The sequence below is a fragment of the Lepidochelys kempii genome, chromosome 8 (genome assembly GCF_965140265.1).
Source record: "Lepidochelys kempii isolate rLepKem1 chromosome 8, rLepKem1.hap2, whole genome shotgun sequence".
Classification (NCBI taxonomy): Eukaryota; Metazoa; Chordata; order Testudines; family Cheloniidae; genus Lepidochelys; species Lepidochelys kempii.
In genome coordinates this window covers 87,414,682-87,431,357 of record NC_133263.1, presented here as the reverse complement: position 1 = coordinate 87,431,357, position 16,676 = coordinate 87,414,682, and the positions used below count along the sequence as shown (strand labels likewise).

General features: G+C 46.0%; 1 protein-coding gene across 1 annotated transcript in view; it reads left to right on the top strand.

Moving 5' to 3' along the window:
- Positions 1-16,676, top strand: part of LRRC7 (leucine rich repeat containing 7) — a 386,482-nt gene that overhangs the window by 237,661 nt on the left and 132,145 nt on the right. Inside the window, exons 9-10 of the mRNA XM_073357368.1 lie at positions 2,720-2,794; positions 15,765-15,909. Of these exons, the coding sequence (XP_073213469.1) occupies positions 2,720-2,794; positions 15,765-15,909 (220 nt within the window). The remainder of the gene's footprint in view (positions 1-2,719; positions 2,795-15,764; positions 15,910-16,676) is intronic.

The window sequence follows — 16,676 nt, the reverse complement described above, 5'->3', positions numbered from 1 at the left end:
ATGTGAACTCAGGACCCTGTATCTGAAGTTCTCATGGTATACGAAAAATCCATTCAGTTGCAAGGGTATAATAGAACAGGATTTGACCCATTTCCTCTAATATAAATAATTTCTGAGAAACTGTATGTGAAGTAAAGATTGTCATTAATCATAAATCCAGGTAAATTCTTATTAGAGAAATCTAGTTATACGTCTGTATGTTTTGTTGCATGCACATCTTGTTGGCAGTACAAACCATCCATTTCTAACTGGCATGCGTAATATGTTAAAACTAATTCTGAAGCATTAGTGACATTACAGTTCACTACTATGGAAAGAGTGCTCTTTTGCATAATTATATAAATCACAGAACAGGAGGAGGTTTTAAAAGGAGAAAGTTTCTACCAGATATAATGTCATACGTATCTATCATATGTATATCATGTTAAAAAAAAACAACAACCCAGCTTCAGTGTGTACATAAACTGAAGCCTGGTTGTTGTCACTGTTCATGACAACATTTGTTGGAAGGGTACGGGACAAGGAACTGCCCTGACAGGACACCTACTTTTCCACGCTAATGACAGCTGTGTGTATGTTAAGGCCACCACTATGCAAAACATACATTTTAATCTCACCACTTCTGCAGGCAATAATATTATTTATTGGCCTGCAAATAAAATTCTACAATTAGCCCTTAGGTTTCAAATACCCTTTAATTGGACTGCCTTAGTACCTAACCGGTTCCAAAATTTGCTTTCACTCCTACCAAAGGTCCAAAAAATCTCTAAATTACAAAAAAAAAATTAATATGCTCCAAAACATATATCAAATTGAAAAGTGTGCTTTTCATACAGCCTATAGAGTGTCTACTTTGTGTACTAAGTATAATGTATTGTGTTTTGTAACTAAGGCTATATAGCAACCCCATTACATTATTACAATGGGAATGTTAATACTTTTATTGCTGTTGTTTAGCTTAAAATTATGTTATTGTTGTTGTAAAAAACGTAATACTACCAGCACTTTTTATGTGCATACTAACCATGCTTTGTCGTTGCGTTCAACTAAAACCCAAAGGCTAAACCATTTAATCTAAAATCAAAAATACAAAATTTAATACAAATAAAATTTTAAAACTAAAAATTGTACTAGAAGTACAAAAGTGGGGAGTGTGGAAGTAGAGGAAAGGATGAAGGGAATTTGAATGCAGATATTCTAGGAATTCTAGGAATAGAGCAAGAGGTAGGCTAACACTAGCTCTGATAACGTGAGACTTTAAAGCAGGGCCTGAGAAGCGAGTGGGAAAGAACTGTAAGAGATACTGTTTTTTGACCTTGTGTTAGATAAGAATGGAACACAGACTATAGCAGGAACTGCTGAGAAAAGTAAGATAGAAGGAAGGTATATGTATAAACAAGACATGGTTGTTGATCATTACTGTCTGTGACAAAGGTATAAATGTTTGCCCTAATTGTTTATCTAAGGGAGACCTGCCTGGAACGGGGGAGCCCCTGTCCAGTATACTCTCCCCTTGCAAGTGCTAAAAAAAAATAAACTGTCTCTAATTTGTTGCAACCAGCCTAAGAGAGAAGACTCTGTTTTCTTTCACAAAGCAAAGAGTGAGTTGAGGAACTGATTTTGGTTGCTTGCTTAAGTATGGACAATAAAAGCCTGCCTAAAAAGAAGACTGCAGGGATAGTAGTATGTCCTTGAAAGCTGGGGAGAAGCCCTGCCTTTTGACACTGGCTAATAGGGGAGAATTGGGCTCTGAATGACAACTTCCATAAGGCAGTGCGCTGATAGGGCAATGCAGTAAAGCATTTCAGGTCAGTTCAACAAAACAAAATATTCCAATATCATAAACTGACCCAAAACAAATTTTTTTTTTATTTTTCCTGATGGAAAATTTTTGCAAAAAGCAAAAATTTACTGTAGAAATGTACAAAAATCAGTACTACAAAACGACAGATTTCCTATTTTAACAGTCTAGTTTTAAGTGTAATAAAAAAATTAAGCCAATGAAGTTAGTCAGTTTCACGAATGAAATGTTGCCCAATCTTACATTATGCAAGTATCTGAAGCCTGCTAATAAAGCTGTTTCTTGATTTTTTTTTCACGAGCAGTAATTTGACTAAAAAGCTGAAGTGTGCCTGAGACATATGATACTCAGAGAGAGGGTCTTGCTATCACTAAAGTCTTCTAGTCTTGAAAAAGTGGATTCTTAAAATCATTGCTGAGAACGAGGATTTGGGAGATATAGGTAATTCAGAAATGCATTAGATGCTCCAGTAGCACAGCAAAGTGTGCACTGTTATACTGCCCTCACTGTTAAGACTGTATATTATGCCAAAAGCAAAATTTAACCTAAGCTCCAAACTAAGAACTAGTCTTTCAAGTCAACACATCTATCTTGAAGCTCCACAGTCCTGACTTTTGTTCTCTGTTTTATTCAGAAATTACATTTTGACAGCTGATAATATTCTAATTGCATTAAGATTTTCTAAGGTCTTTGCATCCATTTCTGCTAGAGAGCTTTCTGAGATTTCCTATACCATTTGATAAAGAACAATAATGTATGTAAATTAAAGAACTGTACTGCTTAATTAAATTTTATTTCTGAAAGCCTGATGTAGATGATTAATATATTTATAAAGAAGGAAGGAGGACAGGGAAACCATTTGGAAAAAAAATGCAGAATTAATGAGTGTGTTGATTACACTATTTATTTTTTCTCTAGCCTGAGGTTCTGGAACAAATACAAAACCTAAAGGAATTGTGGATGGACAATAATTCACTTCAGATACTGCCTGGGGTATGGACATTTATATTATGTAATTATTTTCTTGTAAGATATAATGAATAATTGTGTGTGTGTGTGTGTGTGTACACAGAGGAATTATTTTCATTTAATAATAGATGGAGATCTCCATCTTAGAATGTGGTGTGAAATAAAACAAGACATTTTAAACTTTGCATTATTGCACAATGATATTGAAATGAGGAAATATTGCTCTATAGTAGCATTGCATAATTCTGTTGAATCTTGTTTTAATATGTGGAAATGTCCACTTTATTTGTTTTTTTGGTCATACATTTGTAAATTGTCATTTTCTTAAACTGTATGGGTTTTTGAATGCTAGGGTAGTTATTGTGTTTTCCTGTCAGATGGAAGGAAAATGGATGTTGATACATCTGGGCTTAGTTAGGCTGAAATTAACTTCTATGACAGGTGGGCTACGGAAGCTTGGCGAGCATTGTGGGTTGCACTACCCCAGAGGCTGTTTGTTAGGGTGAAAATCCCCTCTCTTTAGTTACTACTGGAATACCTCAGTAGGCCTTCCTTGCTGCTCCTTCTGAAGAAAAAAACCTCTTATTCCACCAAGCTCAATTGACATATTTAGTGGGCAGACACTTGTTAATGGTCTCATAGGAAATTACTGAGTATGTTCAGAGAGTCCTTCATACATCCTGATGCAGGAGAAGGCATATCCATGGCTTACGTGTACAACCTGAAGCTTGAATCTCCTCATGATTCACTCTGCGCTTTGTTGTTGTGGAACAAAGACACTATATAGTATAACATCTAGAGAAACAAATCCTGGATGCGCATTTCTAATTCAAACAATATACCCATTAAGCCAAATTCTGGCCCTATCTGTTTGTGCTTACAGTCAAAAACATCCTCACCGCACTAATCTACTCAGTGCCTGCAGATACCTCAGTCTCTTCTCAGAGAATGTCTTTCAGATGCAATCAGATGGTCTTTATATGGTCACCCCTTACACCTCCCCAAGAGTTAAGTCTGTAAAATCAGCCTCTCCACTCCAGCTGGGGCATGATGAATGCATGTGTTGCAGATGTTCCCGTGAGAGGAGTGGAGTTTCATTCCCAATTGTTTCATCCAGGGATATTGAATGGTATGTGCAGGAAAGAGAATTTCAGCTGACAGCTCTAAAATGGAACTAAAAACAGGAATGGAAACAGGGACTTTGAGACTGTTTCCTCCTCTGTACCTCAGGCCAATCCATCTCTCTCATACTACAACAGCTCTGAGAGATAAATGTTACTGAAGGCTCTAGAAACTTGAATGAGTCTGTTGTGGGGGCTGTGTGAGAGACAATGAGGAGTGATGATGGTGTTCCAGAGATGGGAAGCTACCCTCTGCCCCCCCTGCTTTACTAGGCCCAACAATCCTAGGAACAGCTAGCCCGTTGCAAAGCTGTGTTAGTTAGCAATAAGAATTTCCTGCTTGGACAGGAAACACTGGATGTGGTTTATTTAGGCCGCAACTTTATTCTTAAATGTCTGTGGGTATCTGGCAGATAAAAGTGTACAGTGCAGGTAATTCTATAATTATTTCACTATATCCCCAGGTGGCTTCTATCAGCCCTCCCCCTTACCCAGGCAACCTGCTGCTGGGACCTCACCCCCCCCCGCCACTTTGTATGAAGGTTAAGGGAGGGCTATCAAGGAGGGGGGATTTAGCTCTCCGAGTCCACCTGTTTCTGCTCTTTCAAAGAATATCTCTTTAAATCCTTTACTAATCCATTTTATTTGATCACTGTATTCCTTCATTACAGAGTATGTGCACTGCCCCGTGTTTATACAATGAGTTGTGACATCATAGCCTAATTCCCCTTTCATGTTTGCCCCAGCTAAGTTCCCCTGAACCTGTGTGGGGAAGGCGAAAAAAACTCTGCTTCACCTTGGCCACTCAGGTGAGAGAAAAATTCCTTCCCAGTCCTCTGAGAAAGGAGCGACTAGTGCAGTGCCCACAGCGGATCCTGACAAAACCCAGTATTTAACCACTTTCACGGGAGGAAGGGTGGGTGCTGCTCCAGATGAAAGATGGCTTTTCCTAACCAGGTATGGACCTATATAGTCTCCCCTCTCTTCTGGTCACCTGGGGGTTGGGTCAGCGTCCCTACACTAACCTGGTCTGTAGCTCTCTAGCCCTTAAAGGGGCGCACACTTTTTCCAACAAGCAAGACAACAGCCACCACTGCTTAATGTACAGGGAGGTCATTTCTGCTAACAGGACTCTACTAGGAAGCTAATTAACCTTACTGTTTAGACTAGGTTCTAAGTCAAAACCAAATTGGCAGCCATAAGATCAAATACACTCTGTATACATTTTTAGAAACATTCAGTAGAAACCTACCAGTTTATCTCGAGATAAATTATGTCCAAACTTGCTGAGCTATTCTTCTATTTTTACCAAACAATGCATTTCACATACTTAGGAATGTGAGAATTGCCATACCAGATTAGACCAATGGCATACGTAGTCCTTATCCTGTTTCTGACAGTGGCCAGTACTGGGTGTTTCAGAGTAAAATGTAAAATCCCTATTAATGAACAACTATTCAATAAGATGCAGTCATAGTTCAGAGCTCTCTGCACCTTTTCCTTGGTCTTTCCAAGTGCTCCTCCTTCAGCAATCAACCTTTTACCTATGCCTGGGAGGAATCCCACAGTTTTCCCACTCTTAGACCACGGCCAGGACTACTGTACCCTGTGTGCCACCTGTAATTCCTCAGCAAGCCTGACTGCATCTGGTACCTGAAAGTCTTCCCTAAAGGAGCTGTGACCCATGGTGAATAGAGTGACCCAAAACTATTGTTTAATCTCAATAGTAGGGACAAAGCATAACAAGAGAAAAGGATTGTTTTTTAACACAATAAAAGATTTAAACACATCTCTGTCTTACTTTTAGGCTTACGCAGGCATAGCTAACCTCAAGCATAGCTAATCACAGACACCCCTACCTCTGAGGAGTGGGCTTCAGACTGCTCCCCAGCAGTTTCTGCCTCACTCTTTGCCTGTTCTTCAGGGGCTGCCCCTTTATGTACCCCAGAGTTTTGTTTCACATTTTCACATTTTCCCACCTGGATTCCCCCTCCTGTAGCTCAGCATGGTCCGAGGTAAAACTTAAAAAATGAGTGACACATACATTCTCCTTTCTTCTTATGTGGCATCTCCGTTACTGGAGGTTTGCAACCATAGTAGACATTCTGTACAATCGTCTGCTAATCTCTTTATGGACAAATAATCCTTTTGATCCACCCAGGATTCCACATTGTCCACCCAAGATCTTCTTTTTCTTCTTCAAGTTCTTGCTCATGTCGATTCCATTCTAGGTGTGCATGTGCCCACATGTGGGGCTGTCGGAGATTTTTGCCTTAGTGGTATCCGTAGGGCCGGCTGTGGTGCCCCCTTGAGTGCTGCGCTCATGCATCGGTATATTAGGCACCATCGGCCCTATGCCCTCTCAGTTCCTTCTTACTGCCCATTGTAGTTAGTTGGAGCTCCTTTCCGTGCGTATCAAGGGCTAGCAGTTTCGTCTCTTCTGACTTCGAGCCTTAGGGCCTCGTAAATAGTTGTTTATAGTAGTTAGTGTTAAGTAGATGTTAAGTGTGGTTAGGAGTTAGAAGTTAAAGTCCCAGAAGAGACTTTGCTCCAGGCGGGGCATGCCCCGGTCTCTGAGATTTAAGCCCTGCGTAGACTGTAACAGGCCTATGCCTGTAAGTGACCCTCACAGCAGCTGCCTCAAGTGCTTGGGGGAAATCACATGTGAAGGACAAGTGTTGTGTTTGTAAAAATTTCAGACCCAGGACTCAGAAAGAGCGGGATATTCGTTTGCGGGGTCTCCTTATGGAGGCTGCCATTCGTCCAGCTTCTGAGCCATTCCACCAAGACTTGCCTAGTATGTTGGCCTTGGTGCACAGCACCCCTGTCACCGGTGCCCAGAAGGAAAACGAAGAAGCACTGCTTCCTGGCACCGAACAAGAAAGGCCATGGGGCATCAGGCAAAAGACCTAGTTCAGGCCTCCCTGCCACTCTGGAGGCACATGGACGTGCCTCCACGGTTGGGGCCCTTAGCTGCTTAAAGGATCCACCACCAACTCCCGGGAGTGGTAGGGACCCAAACTTCTAGTGGCATCGATGCCTTCCCAAGCTCCCCTGGTTCTGAGAGAGCAGAGGCCTCCCCCCTCATGTGCCACAGGAAACAGCAAAGGCTCCCTATGAGGGCAAGCCAGCTGCTAAGACCCCTCAGGGGGCAGTGGAGCACCACTGATCCCCCGAGACAAGACAGTGCTCTCCATCTTCGTGCTGCAGATCTCTGACGTCGCAGCCCAGATCCTCTGGGGCTTACCCTCAGTCACCAGCATTGCGATTGCAGTCCCCACAGTCTTGACGCGGATCGCCAAGGAGGAGATGCCAGTCTCCGTACTACCAGCTCCATTCACCCTCCCACCAGTTGTCGTCTTGGTGCAGATCTCGGTCCCCTGCCCCATGGGAGCACTCCCCGTTGTGATTCCAGTCCGCCCTGCCACTGGTCCCCTCGATACCAGCCCCGATCCTCCCACAGCAGACACTGGTCTCCAGCATCGATGCTCAGCAGGCAGTCACGGGGGTTGATGGTCCTGCCATGGTCACTGGAAGGGGATTCGTCTGGCATGGAAGGGCAGTTCAGCCCCTTACCAAGACCCCATTGGTGTGATTGGGCACCTGAGGATGCACCAACATCCACAGCGCTGCCTTGGCAGCACGGCCAGTGCAGTGGCCATATTGGAGTGCATGGGCATGCCGGTGAAGACGATGTCCCCTTTGCATTGCTCATCTGCTGCCACAGAGCAACAGCTGGCGTTACCGGCGGCATCGGGTTTGATGCAAGAGGCCCACTCAGAGGTCGGGGTAGAGGAGATAGTGTCCACCCCAAAACTCCCCCACTGGGGTTGATGCCTCCCCCGGCAGTACAGTCATTGTCATCATCCCCAGACGAGGCACTCATGGGACCCTCCTGGGCTAGCCCGCCTGACGATTTTAAAGAACACGAGGCCCTGCTTCGATGGGTGGCCAAGAACTTGGGCCTAGAGGTGGAGGAGATGGCCGAGCAGGCGGACACCTTGTTCAATGTCCTCTCAGCCGCTACCCTAGCATGTGTTGCATTACCGATGCATGACGGGGTCCTGAAAATTGCCAAGGCTCTCTGGCAAACTCTGTTGTCCATCCCTCCCACCTCCAAAAGGGCCAAAAAGAAATACTTCATCCCAACCAAGGTGTTCGAGAACCTTTATACCCACCCACCTCCGGGCTTGCTGGTTGTCTCTGCGGCCAACAAAAAGGACAAGCAGGGGCACACTAGTTCAACTCCCAAAAACAAAGAGGCCAAAAGACTGGACCTTTTGGGGAGAAAAATTTATTCAACAGCCAGCCTGCAATTCTGGGTGGCAAACCATCAGGCCCTCTTGGGCAGGTACAATTTTATCTTATGTGACTCCCTTTGTAAGTTCAAGGAGTCCCTCCCTCAGGGTCTGGCCCAGGACTTCAGCACCCTGGTGGAGGAGGGCACCATGGTGACGAGGTGCTCCGTCCAGATCACGTGGGACTCAGCAGCTAGGGTGGTTGCGTTGGTAGTGGTCATGAGGCCCAGCTCCTGGCTTCAGACCACCAGCCTGTCCCAAGATATGCAGACCTCTATGCAGGACCTCCTATTTAATGGGAATGCTCTCTTTTTGGAGCAGACTGGTGTGAGGCTGCATGGGTTAAAGGACTTGGGCCACCCTTCGCTTGCTGGGCATGTATATGCTGCAGTCTGAATGGAAGCACTTCCGGCTGCCCCCGCCACCAAGGCCTTGTCAGCCTTGTTAGGGGTCTGCAAGGAGAAGGGATAGAAATATGAGCTTCAGTTGTCACTGCCTTTCCTTCACCCGCATAGCCCAGCCCGGCAAAACATCCCAGCGGCCAGAAGCGCTCATTTTGAAGGTATGCTCGAGAGCGACACCCCAGTCAATTCCCCGGATCCATCTTGTTCTTTCCTCGACGGTCTTCGTCCCCACCATTCGGCCTGGTCTTGGGTCACTTTGGACTGCTGGGTGATGGACATAGTATCCCGGGGCTATACCCTGAAATTTTTGACCTCCCCACCTTCCCCATCCTTCTTCAGGGTCCCTTCTCATGAGCAACTCCTTGTCCAAGAGGTCGAGAACTTCCTGCACCTGGGGCGGTGGAGGAGGTCCCTCGGAACATGAAGAGAAAAGGGTTATATTTCCTCTACTTCCTAATCCCGAAGGCAAAAGGGGGCCTCACACCCATTCTGGACCTGTGTCACCTCAACAAGTCTCTCAGAAAGTTTAAAGTTTTGCATGGTCCCTCTGGCCTTCATCATCCCCTCCCTGGATCCGGTACACTTCCCTTGACTTGAAGGATGCTTAATTCCATATTCCAAGGTCACAGATGTTTCCTCCGGTTCATAGTGGGCGGATGCCATTTTCAATTCACAGCGCTGCCTTTTGGCCTCTCATCAGTCCTGAGGGTGTTCACAAAATGTATGGCGCCAGTGGCTGCTTACCTGAAACGTCTGGCTCATCAAAGGGAGGTCTCAGGCACAAGTGCAGAGGAAACTCGATCTGTTGCGTTGCACCTGCTGCGACCTGGGATTGTTAATAAACAAGAAAAAATCCACCTCTAATGCTGGTCCAGCTAATAGAATTCATTGGGATGGTTCTCGACTCCACACAAGCGAGAGCCTTCCTTCCAGAAGTGTGGTTTTAGGCCATGTTGGACCTGATCTCCTATGTAAAGAACCACCTGCTCACCATGGCTCACACCTGCCTGTGGTGGTTGGGCCACATGACCACGTGTACATACATGGTCAGCCATGCTCAGCTCCATCTCTGGCCTCTGTAAGCATGGCTACATCCTCAACAGGCACAACCTAGACTGGAAATCAGGGTGCTGGACCACATCAGGTCATTCCTGGATTGGTGGTTGGACCCCAGGTTGGTGTTGGAGGGAGTCCCCTTCGCAATCCCGTCTCCGTCACTGACCCTGGTCTCTGATGCTTCGGACCTGGTCTGGGGAGTGCACCTCGACGAGATAAGCACCCAGGGATGTTGGTTGTGGGACGATCTGGCCCTCCACAGCTCAGAGCGGTTTGCCGGGTCTGTCAGGCTTTCTTGCCCCTTCTGAAGGGCAAAGAGGTTCAGATCCTGACAGGCAATACTACCGCGATGTATTACATCAACAGGCAAGGCAGTGCCAGGTCTTCGGCCCTTTGTCAAGAAGCTGTCTTCCTTTGGGGTTTTTTGTGTGATATGCCATTAATATGATATGTGCACACCTGCCTGAAATCAGGAATGTCTTAGAAGATCACCTCAGCAGGACTTTCTCGTCTCACCACGAGTGGTCGCTCCATCCGAGGCAGTCAGCATAATCTTCCAGAGGTGGGGGACCCCCAGGTGGACTTATTTGCGTCCAGACAGAACAGAAAATGCCATGTGTTCTGTTCGATCCAGGGGATGGACAGGTGCTCCCTATCAGATGCCTTTCTCATTCCGTGGTCGGGGGCACTGATGTATGTCTTCCTGCCAGTACTGTTGATTACAGGGTCCTTGTGAAGATCAAGCAAGACAGAGCAAGAATTCTCCTAATAGCCCCTGCGTGGCCTTGCCAGCACTGGTTCAGCACGTTGCTGAGCTTTTTGCTAGCCATCCCACTGCAGCTGCCCCTCTGGCTGGATCTGCTGTCTTAGAACCACATCAGCCTTTTGGACCTGAACCTGGTGGCACTGCACTTGACAGCTGGGTTCCTGCATGGTTAAGCATAGACTAACGGGCATGCTTGGCCCATGTTCAGCAGATCTTACTGGGTAGCAGAAAACCCTCCACCAGAGTGATTTACCTGGCCAAATGGAAAAGGTTCACGTCCTGAGCCTAGAACAGCATATTCAGGCTGAGCAGGCCCGCTGCAGGAGATGCTGTATTATCTGCTGCACCTCAAACTCATAGAATCATAGAATATCAGGGTTGGAAGGGACCTCAGGAGGTCATCTAGTCTAACCCCCTGCTCAAAGCAGGACCGATCCCCAACTAAATCATCCCAGCCAGGGCTTTGTCAAGCCTGACCTTAAAAACTTCTAAGGAAGGAGATTCCACCACCTCCCTAGGTAATGCATTCCAGTGTTTCACCACCCTCCTAGTGAAAAAGTTTTTCCTAATATCCAACCTAAACCTCCCTCACTGCAACTTGAGACCATTACTCCTTGTTCTGTCATCAGCTACCACTGAGAACAGTCTAGAGCCATCCTCTTTGGAACCCCCTTTCAGGAAGTTAAAAGCAGCTATCAAATCCCCCCTCATTCTTCTCTTCCGTCGACTAAACATCCCCAGTTCCCTCAGCCTCTCCTCATAAGTCATGTGTTCCAGTCCCCTAATCATTTTTGTTGCCCTCCGCTGGAGTCTTTCCAATTTTTCCACATCCTTCTTGTAGTGTGGGGCCCAAAACTGGACACAGTACTCCAGATGAGGCCTCACCAGTGTTGAATAGAGGAGAACAATCACGTCCCTCGATCTGGGGCAATGTCCCTACTTATACATCCCAAAATGCCATTGGCCTTCTTGGCAACAAGGGCACACTGTTGACTCATATCCAGCTTCTCGTATGCTATAACACCTAGGTCCTTTTCTGCAGAACTGCTGCCGAGCCATTTGGTCCCTAGTCTGTAGCGGTGCATGGGATTCTTCCGTCCTAAGTGCAGGACTCTGCACTTGTCCTTGTTGAACTTCATCAGATTTCTTTTGGCCCAATCCTCCAATTTGTCTAGGTCCCTCTGTATGCTATCCCTACCCTCCAGCGTATTTACCTCTCCTCCCAGTTTAGTGTCATCTGCAAACTTGCTGGACTTTAGGGCCCATGAAGAACTCTTTAAAAAGGTGGCATCAAGCCTCCACCTCCAGGCAGAGGAGATGGAGGAGCCCTCGGACTCCCTGTTTAATGTGCTGTCCTCTTCGGCACCAGGCAGGGTAGCCTTGCCTCTCCATGAAGGGGTGGCAAAAATTTCAAATGCGCTGTGGCAAACACCGGCCTCCTTGGCCCCCATCTCTAAGAGGGCAGAAATCAAGTACTTTGTACCTGCCAAGGGACACGAGTACTTATACACCCACCCGGCGCCCAACTCCATGGTGGTCTAGTCGGTCAACCACAGGGAATGGCAGGGCCAGCCAGCCCCTACCCTGAAAAATAAAGATTCACGGAGGCTGGACTGTTTTGGAAGAAAAATTTATTCGTCCTCGAGCTTCCAGTTAGGAGTGGCAAAATACCAGGCTTTCCTGGGCTGGTATGAGTTCAATCTGTGCGGCTCCCTGCCCAAGTTCGAGGACTCCCTCCAGGAGCATGATAGGAAGGAGTTCAAATCGCTGGTGGAGGAGGGTACAGCAGCTGCCAGGGTTTTGGATGCAGCGGACACAGCCGTGCGGTCCATGGCCTCCACAGTGTCCATGAGAAGGGTGTCATGGCTCCTGCTCTCTGGGCTGTCCAGTGAGGCGCAGACCTCCATGCAGGATCTCCTGTTTGACGGCAAAGCTCTGCTTGCGGAGCAAAGGGATACAAGGCTGCATGGCATGAAATACTCCCTCACGAACCTGCAGACTCTGGGTCTCTATGTTCCAGCTCCTGCTAAATCTAAGTTCAAGCTGCAGCAGACTCCCGCTCAGGCCATCCACCCGAAATACAAGGCCACCCATAAGAAGTCATGGGACTATAAAAGGCGCCCTCAGAGGCAGTCTCGGCCTGCCCCCCAACGTGGGTCCTCCAAGGGCAAGCAGGCAGGGAAAAGGCGTTTTTGACGGGATGCTCGGGGGCACCCTGCCACTTCTCATCAAGGATCCATCCTCAATAAAGCTTCCCTTCTCCAATTGGTTGTGTGCTTTCCTCCCAGAGTGGTCGCAGTTGACCTCGGACCGATGGGTCCTCAACAGCATCTCCCGGGGCTACAGCCTCCAGTTTACTTCCTCCCTGCCCAACCATCCCCCACCCCCGACCTCCTGTGGGAACCCTTGCATGAAGCTCTGCTTGAGCAGGAGGTGGAGCAGCTCCTGGGCCTAGGAGTACTGGAAGTGGTGCCCGGGGAGTTCAAAGGCAAGGGGTACTACTCCCGCTGTTTCCTTATCCCGAAGACCAAAGCAGGACTCAGGCCCATCCTGGACCTGCAAGGTCTGAACCAGTACATGGTGAAGCTCAAGTTCCACATGGTCTCCCTGGCCTCCATCATCCCCTCCCTGGACTGGTACGCTGCCCTCGATCTGCAGGACATGTACTTCCACGTTCCACGCCCTGACCTCCGAGCCTCCATACACGGTTTTTCATAAGGACAAGGTCTAGCTCTGCCCATACCCTGCATTCCTCCCGAAGGTGGTCTCCGCCTATCACATGGGTCAGGACATTTTTCTGCCGGTCCTCTGCCCCAAGCCCCACGCATCCAGTGAGGAGTGCCATCTCCACACGCTTGATGTGTGATGGGCTCTGGCTTTCTACCTCGAGCTTTCTACAAAGCAGTTCAGAAAGTCCTCGCAACTGTTCATTGCCTCAGTTGAGCACATGAGGAGTCGTTTGATCTCCACTTAGCGGCTTTCCAACCGGATCACTTTGTGCATCCGTACCCGTTATGAGCTGGCGGGTATCCCCCCACCACTGATAGTGAAGGAGCACTCAACTTGTGCGCAGGCCTCGTCGGCTGCCTTCTTGGCCCACGTCCCCATCCAGGACATTTGTTGGGCCTCCACGTGGTCTTTGGTTCACACGTTCACCTCGCTCTATGTGATCATCTCCCAAACCAGGAATAACGCTGGGTTCAGCAGGGCTGTCCTCCATTCTGAGAATTTGTGAACTCCTACCCACCTCCAACAGATATAGCTTGGAATCACCTATTGTGGAATACACATGAGCAATCACTCGAAGAAGAAAAGACAGTTACCTTTTCCGTAACTGGTGTTCTTCAAGATGCGTTGCTCATGTCTATTCCACATCCCACCCTCCTTCCCCTCTGTCGGAGTTGTCTGGCAAGAAGGACCTGATGATGGGGGGAGTGTGCAGCTCCCCTTATACTCCCACCATGGAGGCGCCACTCCAGGGGCACTCCCCCCTACGGGTACTGCTAAGGGAAAAACTTCCGGCACCGGTGCACATGGCGAGCATGCCGGTTCCCGGCCAGTGGGAGCTGGGGGTGGGCAGTGCCTCCAGGCGAAAGCCATGGGCAGCTGCTTGCATGCCTCCACCTAGGAGCCGGACCTGCTGCTGGCTGCTTCTGGGGCACAGCGCAGTATGCGGTGCCAGGACAGGCAGCAAGCCTGCCTTAACATCCCCACTGCACCACTGACTAGGAGCCACCAGAGGTAAGCCCACACCCCAATTCCTTACCCCAGCCCTGAGTTCCTCCCAAACCCTGAGTCCCTCATTCCTGTCCCCACCCCGAGCCCTGACCCCATCCCACATCCCAAACCCCTCATCCCCAGCTCCATTGCGTCATAGGCATCAACAATTTTCTTCAAGTGGGCCGCCAGAAAAAAAGTTTGAAAACCACTGCTGTAGATTATAACAGCACTTGAAAAAAAAAATTGCGTATAGCTCATGTTAATGTTACTGTGTTGCATTATCTCACAATAACTTGGCAATTATCTTGTTGCTACTGTAGGTCCACCTCTGCCTATTTTTTTCAGTATGTTAATTCTACCTGCAAGTTTAATAGATATAAACTTAGGAAAAATCACAAGCTCTGCTTATGTTAATTTTTCCAGGTGCACTTTTGTGTGATGACTAATGTGCCAATGCTACGCTAGCAGAACAAAAATCATTTCCTTTCTAAATGTTACATTTGATTTGTCAGATGTGATTCGTCATGGATACACCTTTAAAAGTATAGTTGGCATTTTTACCAGGGTTATAGCTTTTTAGAAAGTACTAACCTTCAATTTAGGCTACTAATGCTTTAATGTTAAACAGATTTTGAGAGAGATCCCAGAAAGCTACAGAATTCCTGAGGGTAACCAAATTGATCATTGATAGCATTGCTGCAGTTGAAACATTGTATTTGGGCAGTGAATTATTGGCTTTAAGATCCAGCCAGATTTTAAGTCAGCATCCATAACTGTATAAAATTTAGACCATATCGGCTTGACCCCTAAAAAGACTTATTCACGTATCTAGTCTCACATTGAGGTCAAGGACAACTGGGGCTGGTCTACACTGAAAACTTACACTGGCATGCTAGATCTGTCTGAGGTGTCAAAAATCCACATCTCTGGGAGATATAACTATGTCTATCTAACCCCCAGTGTAGACAGTGCTAGGTTGATAGAAGAATTCGTCTGTCAACCTAGCTTCCACCTCTTGGGGAGGTGGATTAGCTACAGTGATGGCAGAACCCCTGCTATTGCTGTAGTAAGTGTGTACGCTGAAGCCCTACAGTGGTGCAGCTACAGCATTTTAAGTGTAGACATACCCTTACATAAGTATAGACTGATTGTGTGAGTAAGAGTTCCTAGGATTGGTCCCTAGTTGAAGAACCAATGACCTTTTGTGGTTTTTATTTATTTATTTTTTGGGGAAAAAAAATTTGCAGAGTTGATCGGGCTGGTTCATCTAAACAACAAAAAACAAGCAATAGTTGATTTTCCAATTGCCTGGAATTATAGCAAATTTTAGAGGATTTTTAATGCTGATGACCACCATTTTATTAGACTTTATATAATCACATAATTTTTAGAAATAACATCAATTGTTTTCAACTTTCTCAGATGTCAGCCCTTCATTTTGTGGTTATCTGAACAGGGAAGCTCTCAAATCAGATTTATTTTATTGAAGCAACAGCAATCTGGGTAAAAATAAATGTTCAGATAGCAAAAGATAAGCCTGGGCTACTACTGTACATTTCTGTTAAGCATTAGAGATTCCTATGGAATGCATATCTGCTCAGCTAACCCTGTTTATACCATGTCGTTAAGTCTATAGGGAAGTTAAAACAGCTGGTGTACCTGGATATGTCAAAAAACAGGATAGAAACTGTTGACTTGGACGTATCAGGATGTGAAGCACTTGAAGATCTCCTATTGTCATCCAATGTGTTACAACAACTGCCAGATTCTCTAGGTGAGAAGAGTAGATGCTGATTGATAAGCTTTTAAATTTGTCGGTGTTGTTTATACCTCTGCAGCAGAGATGAGCCTGAGTTACCAAGCTAGAATCCAGACCCCCAAGTTCAAGAGTTGTTTAGAATTGGTGCTCTGGTTCAAATTGCAAAGACAGGATCAGGATCTGCATCGAAATACAAACTTCCCCCATGTCTGGAGGAACTGAGATCTGGTGTTTTAGTTCTGGATCATCTCTACTTTACAGTAAAGAAATATGTTATTGGTCAAGTTGCTCTGATGTAAATTTGATAGTGTGTATGACAGTCCATTTATATATACTATTTGCTTTAAAATCTAAGGGACAAATCCTGCTCTGTTACAATGGTGCAACAGAAACTGACACCAATGAGAATGCACCAGTATAAATGGGAGAAGACATGTGGTCAAAATATTTTATTTTCTGTTTGGTTTATATATAATTTCTAATGGAATTATTATTACTTCTGCAATTACAAATACTTACAAAACAAATATGCACATTCCTGTAAAGAATTGCTTTTTTGTTACTTTGCAATCTTACTTAATTTTCCACTATTTAAAAAAAGTTATCCACTGTTCAATCTAAAACATTTGTATTATTTTTATCAGAATATGCCATATACTTAGAATAATCTGATAATAGTGAAGGCCATATTACTAGACATGGTACGTAGATAGATGACATTCAAGCTGAGTCCTTTTTATCTAAGTGTGTTCATTTTCTATGCACAGTCAGCATCTTTATTT